This window comes from Lycium barbarum, chromosome 6 (assembly GCF_019175385.1).
Source record: "Lycium barbarum isolate Lr01 chromosome 6, ASM1917538v2, whole genome shotgun sequence".
Taxonomy (NCBI): domain Eukaryota; kingdom Viridiplantae; phylum Streptophyta; class Magnoliopsida; order Solanales; family Solanaceae; genus Lycium; species Lycium barbarum.
The window spans coordinates 129,210,275-129,226,232 of NC_083342.1; the positions used below are offsets into that span (position 1 = coordinate 129,210,275).

A 15,958-nucleotide genomic window follows, 5' to 3' on the forward strand; every position below is an offset into this window, starting at 1 on the left:
GTTTAAATTTCGCTATGCCCCCATCGGCATACACTTGTGAAGGAATTAACAAAGTTATGCCGGACCCGACATATTTATGCCTTATGGGCAGACTTGGCATAAGTATGTCGGTTCCGGCATAACTTTGATAATTCCTTCACAAGTTTATGCCGGATCCGGCATAAAAGTTTGTCCATTAAAAGTATGCCCCATCGGCATAAACTTGTTAAGAAATTACCAAACTTATGCCGATGGGGGCATACTTATGCCTTATGGGCAAACTTTGCCTTGAAGTATATATATGTATTTTTTTTTTAAACTTTTCAAGGTAAACCTGTAGTAATGCCTTAACTAAGAGTGTGGCCATAAAACATAACTAAAAGTATGCCCCATAAAGCATAAGTTTTCCTTAAGGCATAACTAAAAGTTTGTCTTATAAGACAAAGTTTAAATTTTGTATGCCCCCTCCGGCAGACTTTTAGTTATGCCGGATCCGGCATAACTTTAACTTTTTCTTAAAGAGTGTATGCTGGATCCGGCATACACTCCTCCAGTCCTGTCTTGCGAAATTATTTTTTTATTTTATTCCTGAGCGGGGGTTCGAACTCAGAACTTCATGTATTCGCCCATCTTTTCAAGCAAAGGGCAAAATTTAAAGACCACAAATATGAAGGGCAAAATTTAAAGACCACAAATTTGAGGGGCAAAATTTAAAGACCACCCCAAACGAAGGGCAATCCGCGCAAAAAAATGAAAAATAATTGGGCCCATTTAACTTAGCTTATCTAAATTAGCTTATAAGATGTTTTAGCTTGTAAGTCAAAAAAAAAAAAAAAAAAAAAAGTTACTACTACCTATCCTATGAATTTGATGTTCTCACCAACTCTCTGTCAACCAATTGGAGTAATTCTAAACGTGCGCAGCGCACATTATCATTAACCAGTCCTCGCCGGCCGGCAACGATCTCCTCCTATACCTGAAGTTCAAGGTATGATAACTCAATTCCTTTTTTCAGCTTCTTTCTTTATCTGATGATTATGGTGAATTTTTTATACAGAAATGGGGAACAAGAGAGTGATGATACCGGCGACTGAAGTTGACTTGACGGCCGTGAATTACATACCGGAGAATATTCAAGGTTTCTACTTTATCTCCATCTGATATACTACACTCCGTCTCAATTTATGTGACGTTGCTTGACTGGGATAAGAAAGTAAAGAAGATATATCTCACGTATCAAAATGCCCTTTAATTTAATTTTGTGGTCCTGAATATGCTACTTGGGATGTCGGAAGTAAAGAGTTGCCGGATTAGGAAAGAGACCTTTTTTTTTTGAGCTGAAGTAGCTAAAACATGCCTAAACTTGGCACGAATGAACTATTGTCACATTTAAAACCACATCTGATCTTGACTAAATGAATTTTAATTCACCCCTGCATAGACAAGCCATGCTAAGTGAAATGCACTCGCCGTCCGCTTGGCATTTTCATCCTATGTGTCCTCTAAATAGATAAATTGTTTTTGAAAAAAATGTAAAACTGATTCTTTTTTATTAAAAATCTGGAACAATGGAATATTTATTTTAAATCTGGAAAATTTGATTTAAAAAAAAAAAAAACTGAAAAACTAGAGTTTTAATTAAAATACCTGCAAAAAATGGATTTTTATTTTAAAAAAATGAAAAATTGATATTTTTATTAAAAGTGTCCTAAAAAATCCAGATTTTCATGATTCTTTTAAGATACTTCTTTTAAAAAAAACTGGAAAATAGTGGATTAAAACTGGAGTTTTATACAAATATGGAAAAACTGATTTTTTTTAAAAATGTGGAAAGCCCATTTTTAAAAAAAATAAAATAATCCCAGAAAATTAGATTATTTTTTAAATCTAGAAAAAAATTATCATTTTTCCGCTTTATTCTTTAAAAAATCAGTATTCCAGATTTTTAAAAAGTCCAGGTTTTTAATCAAAAATTCAATTTTTCAGATTCTTTTTTAGGAAAATGGGTTTATTTAGTTTTCCAGATTTTAAAAAATTCCAGGTTCTTAAATTAAAAAAAAAAATCAATTTTCCAGATTTTTTTTAACTGGTTTCTCACATTTTTTTTTTTAAATTCAGTTTTCAAGATTTAAAAAGTTCCAGATTTTTTAATAGTCCAGATTTATTTTAAACAAATGGGTTTTCCACATTTTTTAAAAAAATTAGTTTTTTCTGTTTTTAAAAAAATATACTTTTATAATGAATTTTCCACATCAGTTTTTTTTTTAAAAGGCTGATGTGGAGCCTCCCACCTGCCTGAAAGGTTTGTGCACACTTGCTGTGCCATGTGGCAACGCGGGGTGAATTAAAATTCAGTTAGCCAAGATCAGGGGTGTTTTTAAGTGTGACAATAGTTCAGGGGCTGAAGTTGCAATGCGTGCCAAGTTTAGGGGTGTTTTAGTCACTTTAGCCTTTTTTTTTTTTTTTTTTTTTTGAAATTGACTAAAAGAGGAAGTAAAACAAACAAATTGAAATGAAGGGAGTATTTGAATGCATTTTGTATTGTTTTGATTTAACTGTGATTTTTTTTGTTTTTGTGCAGCTCCACATTTGACTGGTTTCTGGTTCAAGTTCTTTCTGAAGCTGGCTGAAGCACCGGGTATTGGATCTTTGATTGTAAATCACCTCAAGAATGAAAATAAAATTGACGAGGTTTGATTCTTAATTTTGTATTTGTTTGCAATTTACTTCACTTGTGAGTATGCATGAAATGGTTAATTAAAGACTGAAGTAAATATATTCATGGTTGACAGAAGTTGAAGTACACCGTCATACCGGAGGGTCCTATGTTTAAACCTGAATTTCCTCCTCAAGGTTCATTCTTGCACTAAGATATCAACTCTCTCTCTCTCTCACACACATTTGGATATTTCCGTTAGAAATGAAATAGAAAGGTGCTTCTTTTGTATTTTGTCCTCCCTCGACATTGGTGGAATTAGCTCCATTTTTTACTTGAATGAACTGCTTTACAAGTTGCAAGTAAAAGGACCAAACGGAAGAGACAGGTTTAAACGCCCGATGTAGTTATTTTTCTTTCTTTTTTTGTTGTTGTACAATGTTCTCTTTATTGGGACACGCAAGAGGGTGGCCAAAGATCTGGAATTACAATCTTGACAACCAAGTTCCGAACTCCAACAAAGGCGAAACTAGGTAAATTTTCCAGAGTTACCTAGTACTTGTGCTAGTAGAATGTAACAAGTATATGGTGGATTAGTAGATGCATGCAAGTTGACCAGGTCAATTTCTTTATTCTTATTCATGGCATCTGCGGCTACTCCACTTGTAAGACGGTGCTGTAGTAAAAAAATAGTAAGATCTTCCATATTCATATTGATGATGATAAAACTTGTTAAAATTGATGGCATCAACGCGGATGCGGAAGATGTATATATATATGTGTGTGTGACCTTGCCATGATACAAAGTGCTGTATACTTGGCACTAATTCAGTTTGAATTTCCTGACTGTAGAGCCAGAAACTGCTGTTGTCAGCCTGGAAGAAGATGCGAAGCCTGAAGACCGGGTTGAGCTAGCCTTAAAGTGGCTTCCAGAATATGATCCAGCTAGCAATTGGAGTGGTGATTCAACTGCATCATTCCGCTATTGGAAGATTCGTGATTATGCATATGCATACAGATCTAAGTTTACAACTCCATCTATGGCAAGGCACTTCTAGGGTTACTTTTGTTTCTGTCTTCTAGTCTCTAGGATGAGAAGTAATTCCTTGTGTTACAGGTTGCAGAGCGCTTCATCTCAGCCATTGAGGAGTTCAACAATAAGAATCCCGCAGCACCACTATTAATTTCTTTTGACCCTGACGAAGTAAGAAAGCAAGCTGCTGCTTCTACACAAAGATTTGAACAAGGTATTCTGATGTTTACATGTTTCCCTTGCTGTATACATCGTTGAACCCAAAGTAAATAATACTCCAAAAATTATCGTACTTGGAAACTGTGCTCAGTCAGAATAATATTTTTCTGACTCTGGGGAATATGCAGGGAATCCACTGTCAATCTTGGATGGGATTTTCATGGCAATCAAAGACGACATAGATTGCTATCCTCACCCTTCAAAGGGTATGCATTTTAGTTTGCATCTTCCTACCGAGCCCTATTGCCAGATTTAGTTATATACTTGGTGCGAACAGGAGCAACTACATGGATGCATGAGGTTCGTGAGGTAAAGAAGGATGCTGTTTCTGTGTCGAGATTACGAAGTTGTGGTGCAATTTTGGTTGGAAAGGCAAACATGCATGAGTTGGGCTTGGGCACTACCGGAAATAACGCAAACTATGGGTATGTGTTACATAATTTTTTGTAGAACGGCTTTGTGTACATGAAATGTTAAATTGCATTTAACCTTTCTAAGGCAGTCCTCAAAAATTTCCTTTCTGTTTTAAATGTAACACTAGCATTCACAGGCTTCTTTCACAGCGATCTTTAACAATTGCTTCCTAAAATGGGTATATCCTGAGGTGGAAAAATCTAGAGTTGTTTATTTGTTGTTGTGAATGTACCTTTTCTTCTCTACCCTTTAACTTTTGTGTTAAAAATCTCTTTGTGACAGGACTACACGAAACCCACATGATCCAGATAGGTACACAGGAGGGTCTTCCTCAGGCCCTGCAGCTATTGTGGCTTCGGGATTGTGTTCTGCTGCTTTGGGGACGGATGGAGGAGGTTGTACACCTACACCATGTCACACTGAAGATCCACTATTAAATCTTCGTAATACAGTATTTTATTGATCCTTGATTTATAATGTGCAAGGACAGGTTCAATTCGTATTCCTTCTTCCCTTTGTGGTGTTGTGGGATTGAAGTCAACATATTGTCGAACTAGCATGAATGGGTGAGCTAGTCCTGCAGTTTTCATGTCCCTTATGATACGCTTTTCTCCTTAATAGATCTTCAACTGTATCGCCATTATTCTTGTTCCTCTTTCATCAGCCATCAATTTTTCTTGCAATTATTCTGTATCTTCATTTAGAGCTTGTGGTTCATATATGCATGTGTATACATTAATCTGGAACATACTTCAACCTTTTATGTATAGTGATGATAGACCATCTCAAATTGGAATCTTTCCAGATCTCTGTCTGAGTCAACGTTCACACGTTTTCACAATAACACCATTCCAGTACCCCGAAAGATGGTATTATGATCATAAGTCATGCTATTTTCCATCTCACCACATTAATATCACTTCAAATCTTTATAACTCCAGTGAGGATACTTTCTGAGAAGCTTTATTTTGATGTAGCATCTCATAGTTGCTCACGTATGCGAAGGATTGGATATAAAACTTTAGTTATCAATATAGAGAAATGAAGACACTCTAGTTATTGAGAATGAAATATGAAACTTTAGTTATCAGGGTAAAGAATCGAATATGAAACTTATTTAGTTATCAGGTTACATTTTATTAGTCCAAATTATACGAAGATAATATGGATGTATATACCTTTATCAATAATCTGAAAATCATATCAAGGACGGAGCTTAAAATTACTGTTGGTTGATTGTAAGAATTCCAAACTCAGTGAAGTTCCGTAAGTTGTGACTGATTTTGATGCTTAAGGGCTTATCAGAAAAATCCCTCCAAACTTATCAGAAAAGGAATCAACAGCCAAATGATCTTCAATGATGCGATGATCCATATTGATTTTCTTAACTTGGGGAGATTAGTGATTCTGGTAAACTGATTAGTGATTTCCACTTATGCATTGCCCTTAGTCAATACAATATCATCAAACCTGTTATCTCTTGTACCTTCTCATTATTAAGTCAGTTTTGGGTGCATAGACGTTCAATCTTCATGGTGTTCCGCATGGTTCTTTTCATGTAAAGGGAGAAAGTTGTCTTTCAGGATGGGGCCGATTCACTATAGCCTCTCTTTTATTTATCCAGGTCATTATGTGATGATGGAACAGTGGCAGTTATTGGACCAATCGCCACAACAGTTGAGGACACCATACTTGTGTAAGTTTTAATGGGTTTGAATATCGAGAATATGCTTAATCTTAAACATTTGTTATTCGATTATCGTTTGGAGTAACGAAATAAACTAAACGAGTGAAATTAGCTGGCCTAATTTGCCTCTCATAAATTATCCGGTTGAAATTAGCTGGCCTAATTTGCCTTTCATAAATCTGCTTGCTGATGGTAAAGGACAAACTAAGAGAATCTTATTATTGAGGAAAGGAAATGAGAACAATAGAGCTATGCATAAAGATGTAGAATGATTATTCAACCATCTTGTCAGACCACATAAAAGAACTATAAGTGCGTTCTGGAACATTATAACTGCTTTACCTCATTTAGATCTATCAATCTTAAGCTAACAGTTAATCTTGTCCAAGGACCAGTAATCCCATCAAGTGCCTGACTGTTAATTGCTAATTATGCCAAGGAAGAACCACTAGGGCATGGACATTGTGTTGTATGCCTAATCCTAATAGCTGCTAAACCATTGCTTAAGTATTTCTTGATTATTAACATGAGATTGACAAGACAACCAGATCGCACAGCCAGCAGGCTCAATGAGTTTGACCTGGTACGAGCTGCTGGTATATAGTGACTCTGTTTTTTGCTCCCAATTTAGGTGTACGTCAGTTGAAAGTTTCTTAGATAACCATTTGTCGTAATAGTATTTTCATGCCTATTAAAATGGCTTTGAATGTAACACATGGATTTGGATAAGTCCGACATCTGCCTACTATATGATTCCAAGGGGAGCCACATTAATCTCCATGATCATATTGTGGGCATTAGCAACAATCTCCATAATCATAATGTTGTGTTTTTGTCAAGTATGCCACGGAACTATGCCAAGATTAGTCTTCTTGGACTTGTTAATGTATTTACATGTTTCACTCAACAAGTTATTGCTTTGATAGCTTTATTGGTCTCACCTTTGTTTTAAATAAATTTAGGATCGAAGTTACAATTGCAGTGTGATTTGTTTATATCCACTACTTTATCAGGTATGCAGCAATTCTGGGTTCCTCTCCTGCTGATAGAATCCCTTTGAGACCGGTAAGCACCAAAGAATGTTTTCATCCGCTCTATTCTTAAACTCTGTATTTCTCTTGACTGTTCTGGTTTCTTCCTTTTTCTTCATTGTATTACTTTATAAAAGTACCTTCTAGTAAACCGGATAACCTGAAACATCCTGTACATGTCTAGAACATCTAAAAGCTGTGTTCTTAGTTTAATCTCACCAGCAGACTCTATATTCATTAAGATATCACATTCAGGTTCTTGATTTTGGACATCATTGTGGATAAGAAGTTCTGTTTCTGTAATTTAATCATCTCCCTCTATTTCTATCAGTCCCTCCCTTGTGTACCTAATTTCTCTTCAGAAGAGAGTTGGCAATCTGTGGAATCGCTGCGCCTTGGAAAATATACAGAGGTGACTACACTTCTTTTCACAAAAATAGTTTTTCGTTAAAAAAAAGGGTAGCCGGTGCACAAAGCATCCGGCCTTAGCAGGGCCGGGGAAGGGCCGCGCCCCAAGGGGTGTCATGTAGACAGTCTACCCTAATACAAGCATTAGTGGCTGCTTCCACACTGAAGTAGTTTTTCGTATTTGGTTATTTTCTTGATTATCTCATAGCAACATACTTTTACAGTGGTTTAATGATGTCTTCTCAACTGATATATCTGACAAGTGCGAGAATGTTCTGAGTCGGCTATCAGAAAAATATGGATGCAAAGTAAGTCTATTTCTATTATAACATTCTTCATTGCTTTATCTTGGATTTTGGCAGGTGTATCTGCTAGCTTTGGTCAGGAACCATTAGCATCAATATTGTGAGAATCTGTCATTCTACATATTTGTTAGCATGTCTAATATTTTTCTTTATCTCATGGTTGAAGACGGTAGAGATTGTAATACCAGAGTTGCATGAGATGCGCATAGCTCATATTGTTTCTATTGGGTCCGAAGCATTATGCGCACTGAATCCATACTGCTATGAAGGGTACACACTTTTTCTTTGAATATTCTATTATCAAATGTCTTCTTCCTAGATCTCAATGTCTTATTGGGAGCAATTTCAAATTATTTCCTGATATCATCTTGGTTATCTGTTTTCTTGTTTGTTGTCTCCAGGAAAGGAGAGAGATTGACATATGATACTCGCACAACTCTGGCACTTTTTCGTTCATTTACAGCAGCAGACTATGTTGCTGCTCAGCGGCTTAGGTGAGACCTATTGTTTCTTAAGCTACCTAAAGTAAAGCAATCTAATCTTAGTCATGAATTTGTTCAGAATCCAACTGAGAACTGTTTTATTGGTTTAGAAATACGGTGGCATCTGAAATTACTGAAAACACCAGATAACTGTAGCTTCCTTAGGTTGAGTTTTACACTTTATTAGTTGACAAAACTTTTAAGTTGATAAATTTGGAAACCTATCAACAATGTTGTTGAAAAAGTCAGTTACGTTCCAAACCAAGTATATGACTTGATAAGATATGGTGGGGTGTTTAATATCCTGAAAGCAATGCTTCATACAGAGAGCACAATGGGATGATGGAAAAGAGAAAATGTTAACTGCTTAGGAGTTAGGACAATTGTCTTCTAACTTCTATGCTGTTCACTAGTTATGTACATTGTTTTATGCTTGGTTTGCACAATATGCTGCAACGCTAAAACTTTTAATTAATGCCATATGCGTTTCTTACAGATACTAGCAGAAATGCAATCTTTCAGAAGTACAAGAAACATAATTGACATAACTCTTGTCTGGGTTGTTGCAGGCGGAGGTTAATGTATTTCCATATGGAGATTTTCAAGAAGGTGGATATTATTGTGACACCTACAACTGGGTATGTCAAGGAAGTCTCTGTTTCATATCCTTCATCAAGGCTTACTCTATTCCAGTAAATGAACATATTTTCTCATTTTTTTATCTGCACACATTTAATGACTCATCTTTTTCAGACTATTTCCCTGTTCGTATATTTTCTGCTCTTTTTTGTTTTCCCCCCTTCTTTTGGTTGGTGGGACTTCTGTGCCTGAGATAATGTGACTGACTTGTTCATGTGGATACCCAAAACATCAAATGGCGAGTCAGGATGTGTAGACGGGAGATTAATTTGTGGATACATGTTAAAAGTTAGACATATGACATCCTGAGCTTGTGTGCATAGGCAGTTCATTGTTTTGTTTCAATGAATGCAGCAATATTCCTAAAACCATATCTGATACTTCCTTCTTTCTCAGCATGACCGCACCCAGAATTCCACTAAGTGCTCTTCAAGTTGGGGAGACTAATTTGCAAGTTTCAGGTTTTCCCTACACTCACCTCTTACCAGATATCGACAACTATGGAGTTGGCTGAAACTATACAGATGCTGTTTCTCTACTCTTTCTTGGACAGCTTACTGTTTTGCTCTATTTTTCAGGAAACCTTATGCGGTTTATTATAAATGCAAATCTTCTGGGACTTCCTGCAGTTACTGTCCCTGTAAGTTGTAGCACCTTTCTCCTCTATCCAGGGTTGGGAATGGTACTCTTTTGAACCATTTCTGAGGGAAGTAAAGGCAAGATATATCTCATGGTTCAGCATTTGGTTCATCAGTCTAAGGGAGGGGCTTGCATGAACTTAAATTGTCTATCAAAAGTATCCAAACGCTAATGTTTCAAGGGTTTTTAGATTTTATCCCAAAATCATTTTCACAAAAGAGTAGCAATTGGCATGAAAAGAATTTTTTTATGTTAAACGTTCAAAATTGGCTTTATCCCTCCACTTATTCGAAACAGGAAAAAAGGCTTTATCCCCTCCAACAACGACAACAACATACCCAGAGTAATCCCATAAGTGGGGTCTGGGGAGGGTGGTGTGTACGCAGACCTTACCCTTACCCTGTGAAGGTAGAGAGGTTGTTTCCAATAGACCCACGGCTCAAGTAAAACATTTAATAGCAGGTTTGAAAAGGAAATACGGTAGTGAAGAAATGTTGAAAATAATGGAGGAAAGAACAGTAACAACAACATAATAATACGATTGCTGAAGCATATTTGTTCGTCAGTTCAGAATGAGGTGATCTTCACCTAGTACAACAATGATTGGTTATCACTATTTCATATCGGTGAGTAACATGTTCAGGTTGGTTACGACAAGCAAGGGCTTCCCATCGGTATGCAACTCATTGGCCGACCCTGGTGTGAAGCTTCCATTTTGCGCTTAGCTGCTGCAATTGAGGTAATTGACCGTTCAACCAAGATGAACGAGAGCAACTATGATTCATTCAACGCGTGAAACAGATAATGATCCCTACGTAAAAATGACTTCCAATACCCACACATAACATTGCTCTTTTTCAGGAAACTTGCGCTGAGCCCAAGAAGAAGCCACTGCAATATTATGACATTTTGAAAGGGAACTAGAAATCAAGCTTATGTCCGTGGGAGCCCCGGGTAAATGGTAATTTTGAGTCATGAAGCTTCAGAAGATGTGGATTCATTTATCAAGATTTTGGTGATTCACAGAAACCATCTTGAGTTTTTTTCTTCTCAAATGATCTTGAAATTGGATGTACTGAGTGTGAGGTACCATTTTATGAAATAATGCAGATAGTACCTTTTTTACTCGGTAAAATTAGTAACTGGAACTTTTATGTATTCAATAATTGATTAATTATAAGTGCTTTAGAACGCAAAAGGCTAACGAAAAAAGGTAATGCGTGCAAAATAAGATCTCAAACCATTGGATCATACATGCTTTACCTTCTGCAGCAAGCACCATGAGAATTGAGATGGAGCTTTGACTTAGCTAAGCTGCAAGTAGAAGCAAAAATCATGTAAAACATGGGCTGCAGAATTGATCATATACTTGCTATTATGGCTTTTACTTTGTCAAAGCAACTATGGCAAAGAGTTGCACCAATTGGGACAATATAATCCATACGCTAGTGCTTTATACAAGTAATCCCTGACTCCCATATTGCCTTAACATATTTCCAGATTGATCCAGCGTTTTTGTGTGGGTTAAAAGAGGTGGGATTGGAGGGTAAACAAAGTGGATGGTTAAGTATCAACTCTATTGTTGTATCTGGAAATAAGAGGCAGAGAAGTAAATATTCAAGAGTTTTCTCATTTATAGGTAAAACAATTGCACATTCTTTGTGGATGACCTGCTTAATTTCTATGGTGAGTTTGTCAGCAACAAAACAAGAACAGAGCTCTGCTTGCAACCCAGATACAGACACAATGGTTTTTGGCAAATAGCAACTCATCCTAACACTTGAAACCAGATTATGCAGATTCATCAGAGAATTTTGTACTGAATCTTTAATGAGAAATAGCAAGGTATATCTGGAATGAGAGGAAACACAATTAAGTACTTGGAAGCAAATAAGTCCATGTTTTAAGTAACTTTTTATTGAGGTATAATATAAATAAATAAGTAAAAATGTGCTCTCATGGTGACGGCTTAAGCTGTTACACTCCATAATAATCCGTGCTACTTGTATTAAAACAAGAAAGAATGAGTTAAGAAGGTTCAAGGAAAGTTAATCGAGTTAGTAAGAATGTCGTTATATATATGGTTTCCTTAAGTATCCCAAGGTGACACGGTTACCTAAAGGATTTGAAATCACGCTATGAGTATGTATATGAGGTAATGCGAGTGACCTTTTAAAAGTATTTGAGATTATTAGTAATGATATAGAGGATGGACAAAAGATATGAATATACTTTTGCGATTGGACTTTCGTCGAGACGCGTATATGGATTTTTATGGATGTACATGAGTGTGTATACGTATGTATAAGAGGTTACATGAGGTTGGAAGAGGATTAGAAGTTAAACGAAATGAATCGGAACAACCTCAGAAAAATCTCGGACCCGATTTTAGCCTATATTGTAGGAGGCATATCTCCTAGTATATAATGAGTTTTAAGGTGTTTCAAAAGCCTAAAATTAAGTTCATCGAGTCTAGTTTGCAACGCAACAAACCGCTCGTCAAAATGATATCGGGGTAAGGAGATATGGACGATGCAAGTTGGACTGAGTATTAAGACTTAAATGTTCACAAATTTTTCACTAGTGGCCGTGTGGGCCCCACAAACACATGACAAAATCAGATTTTTGCCCATGCTTAGTTGGGGGAACGTGTGAGACCTTCTTGGGCAGCAAAATGGTCTCCTTGTTGACCAAAGTTGCATGCCACAACTCATTTCCCAATCCCAACAAGTGAACTTAGAGAGAGAGGCTCTCATCTTCACCAAGTGAAGGGAGAGAGAGAGCCACGGCCAGCCATGGCATTTCCACCACCATTGCACGGCCAGCCCTTCTATTTTTCTTACCATTAAACCCCAAAGTGTTCTACACATTCACCATTAAGTTTCAAGTGAAGGAGAAACCATAAACATGCCATACAAGCTCTTATAAGCTCACGGCCAGATTTGAGCTCTCCATCTTTTATTCAAAAAAATTATTTTCCAAGGTGTTTCAACCCTTGAGAAGGTGCATAGCAACGTGGAGTATCCATTGGAGCAACAAGAACAAGTATTAGTTCATTTCACAAAATTCTAGCAAAGTTAAGAAGCCAACTTGTTAAGGTAAGAGTTGATCATTTTGTATGTGTTTGATGATGAAGTTGAACCGTGTGGACTGTTTTAGGATGAATTTTGAGGTGTTGTGAATATGTAAAAGTACATTGCATGTATGAAATTATGAATGTTGGTGTTAAAATATGGTTATAGCCTAAGGGGTTGTTTTAGAGGTGATTTGGATATGTTGTGCATGTGTAAATGTGAATTGCATGTATGAAATTGTGTGTGTGTTGATGTTGAGGCCTTGTAGAAGCCGTAGGGGACTGTTTGGTGTGGGATAATGGACTGATTTTATTTAGTAATCATGGTTATGGCTATCCTAGATTGCATGGCAAAAAGAATGAAAAGAATTGGAAGGTTAACGGTGAAGTTGTGTTGATACGAACATGTTGTTGTTTTGTTGAATTATGGCCGTGTAGTGGACTGTTTTTGTGGAAGATAGTGAACTGATTTTATTTGGTATTTTGATGGTTGTTGTCATGAATTTTATGATGGGAATTAAGGTATTTAATGGTTAGAGTTGGAACTAAAATTGTTTATAGGTTGTTGTAAGGTTATAGTGTCGACAATGTAGCTATTTGCATACGAATTTGGTGATATATTTATTGTGTGACTGCTGGTCGTATTTTACTGAAATTTGCTGAAAAGATTGCATGAAATAATGTATGAGAAGAGTATGTGGGCTGTTTGGTGTATTGTAGGTGTTCGTTAGAATTTCGGGCATCTTTTATGTTGTATTTGGGACTGTTTTGATGATAGGAGTAAATTTGTGCGTTTTGAATGTTGAATGTTGAATGTTGAATGTTGTTACGAACGTATAGTGAAAGTGAAGTTTAATGATTCAAGTTGAAATTGAAATGGTTTGTGGGCTGTTGTAAGAATGAAAATGATGCTAAAACAGTTCCAAGAATTGTAAAGGTAATGTTGTTAAACGTGTTGTTGTCGTTGTAAGTTAAAGCTGGAAAATTGCTAAATGAGAATGGTAATATTGTGTGTGTTGTTTGGCCATGAGATGGGACTGTTTTGAATGATGTAAGGACTGTCCAAAGTTCCCTTAAGTCATGTTTAAACAAGTTCGGATTGGTACTTGAAAGTATGACTAGCAATGTTAGCTTGTAGCACTAGTTGGTTTGAATGCGAACGAAACGTCGTTTAAATGTTAGAAAGGGATTATTAACGTTAAAATACGTATTGAATTCCCTCGTAGACTAATCGTAGCTCTTGATATCTTGATATAGGATAAGTGTTTTGGGGCAGCAAGTACAAGTTATAATACGACTAAACGCTAAAGGTATGTAAAGCCTATTCCTTCTTTCTTTTGGCATGTCCTAGACGTAAGTATGAAACGATATGAACCTTGGGGTAAATTCTACTCTCTAGTTCCATGCATGACTTATGATTCTATATTTCCTTAATGCTATTGTCACAAGCCTACTATATGATTGACTAATGAATGATGTATAGAAGTTCCTACTCTTAAAGAATTGCACAAATAGAGGCATACTTGACTTTCAAAAGCTACACCATGTTAAGTTGATACATGTACACGAAATCTGAAACGTTTCTTGTTATAGTTGTTATGAGACTTAAAAAGAACTGAATATGAATATTATTTTGACACTTTAGAGCTGGTTAGTGCTTGTCCATTGAGTCTCAAAAGATGAATTGCATATATGTGGTTGCTATTTATTCTGCTCGTGCTTACCGCTATATCCTTCACTAAGTCCCGGGCCAGGACACGTTCTCGTGCGCATATTTACTATATTAATCACCGAGTCCCTCACTAGAGGGCCGGGACACGTTATATATATATATATATATATATATATATATATATATATATATATATATATATATATATATATATATATATATATATATATATATATGATATGATGATGTGATGATATGATGACATGATGATATGGAGATGGTGGCCAGGAGGGCATATTCCCTATTACCGAGTCCCTTATTAAAGGGCCGGGACACGTCTATGTTTATGTTTATGATGCTATGATTTTAATTACCGAGTCCCTTATTAAAGGGTCGGGACACGTTATATATGTTATATACAGAATGATTATGCAACTTTGATTACAAAACTCTATAACGATATTGATATGAGATTTATACAAATGAAATATGTCCAAAGGCAAGTTTTATGAATTTCTGATTGTTGCATTGGGTCCTACATACTTTGTCTCCTTATGAGTCTATTACTACATTTCATGCTTTACATGCTCAGTACATATTCCGTACTGACCCCCTTTCTTCGGGGGGCTGCGTTCATGCCCGCAGGTACAAATGCTTATGTTGGTAACCCGCCAGCTTAGAAGTCCTATCCAGCTATCTTGGAGTGCTCCCTTGTCCTGGAGCCTAGCTTTTTGGTACAGATTCTCCTGTGGTATATATGTGGCTTTTTAGGGGTACGGCGGGGCCCTGTCCCGTCATATGATACTGTTGTTATTCTTAGAGGTCTGTAGACATATGTGTGGGTTGTGTATCAATGTTGTTCAGTTGTGTCTATATTATGACTTATGTTTGGGGCGTACCCATTCGTGATGGCAGCCTTGTCGGCTTACATATATATGTATGTTTGGTATGTTGCATATCGTGGCAGCCTTGTCGGCTTGCGTAGAAATATATATGTTGTTGTTTAAAAATTGTAACTCCTCAGGAGACAGGTGCCTACGACATACAAAATTTTGACAACTTTAAAACAACACCCTACCTTTTTATACAAATAAGTTCATGACATGCTAGTTATAAATGATTACAGTTAACAGGCAATATGAGTGTCTAACTCGGGCACTAGTCACGGCCTACGAGATTGGATCGTGACATAAGCTTTTAGATGAGATAGTCACATAACGTCAAATTACCAGAGCAGTCATAAGTTTTGGATTTAAGTTCACCGTCACCCTTTAAAAAAATCCACATGCTTGATCCTCGAAAAGAAGAACGTCTTGAGATGTATAATTAAATAATTAAAAGGTGACGGTTTCCAAATGATCTACACACTCATTCGAAATAAACCATTTGCCGAGGGAGAAGAAATTTCTTTGCTTTTCTCTTAAAGTTATTGAAAGCAATAAGCACATTTCTTCCCTTCCCCGCCTTTTCTCCCTATGTTTACTTATTCGCCCGGATGGTATAATTATCTTCGTTTAGTCCACACTAGTGAATTTATCCGCTCTTCACGCGATCACGAATATCCGCATTGAATTTACGATTTTTTTTTTAATACTATAACATTAAAAAATTATCTTTTTGTCTAATACTATAACATTAAAAAAATATTTTTTCAAACAAAAAAAGACAACGACAACAAAACTTCATAAAAAAAAATTAAAAATTTCTAGGAGAATCATCTA

At 36.3% G+C, this 15,958-nt stretch overlaps 1 protein-coding gene across 2 annotated transcripts; it reads left to right on the forward strand.

Annotated features, from left to right (window-relative positions):
- Positions 1-802: 802 nt before the first annotated feature.
- Positions 803-10,672, forward strand: LOC132598879 (fatty acid amide hydrolase-like). Of its 2 annotated transcripts, XM_060312021.1 has the most exons (21): positions 804-967; positions 1,037-1,117; positions 2,561-2,670; positions 2,772-2,832; positions 3,488-3,678; positions 3,753-3,882; positions 4,016-4,093; positions 4,165-4,312; positions 4,584-4,696; positions 4,792-4,867; positions 5,926-5,997; positions 7,002-7,053; positions 7,351-7,431; positions 7,652-7,735; positions 7,899-8,002; positions 8,134-8,226; positions 8,784-8,852; positions 9,250-9,314; positions 9,432-9,493; positions 10,136-10,231; positions 10,354-10,672. In XM_060312021.1, the coding sequence occupies exons 2-21, from the start codon at positions 1,039-1,041 to the stop codon at positions 10,414-10,416; spliced, it is 1,827 nt and encodes a 608-aa protein (XP_060168004.1). In that variant the 5' UTR covers positions 804-967; positions 1,037-1,038; the 3' UTR covers positions 10,417-10,672. The 2 variants fall into 2 exon arrangements, with proteins under 2 accessions (XP_060168005.1, XP_060168004.1); XM_060312022.1 differs by lacking the exon at positions 7,351-7,431 and having other exon boundaries at positions 803-967.
- Positions 10,673-15,958: the final 5,286 nt, after the last annotated feature.

What these genes read in the sequence shown, in the direction of transcription:
- LOC132598879 (XM_060312021.1), top strand. Translation starts at nt 1,039, where the DNA reads ATGGGGAACAAGAGAGTGATGATACCGGCGACTGAAGTTGACTTGACG. An exon ending in ACCTGAATTTCCTCCTCAAG is followed by an intron (nt 2,833 to 3,487) that starts GTTCATTCTTGC and finishes TCCTGACTGTAG; the next exon opens with AGCCAGAAACTGCTGTTGTC. An exon ending in GCCTTGGAAAATATACAGAG is followed by an intron (nt 7,432 to 7,651) that starts GTGACTACACTT and finishes ATACTTTTACAG; the next exon opens with TGGTTTAATGATGTCTTCTC.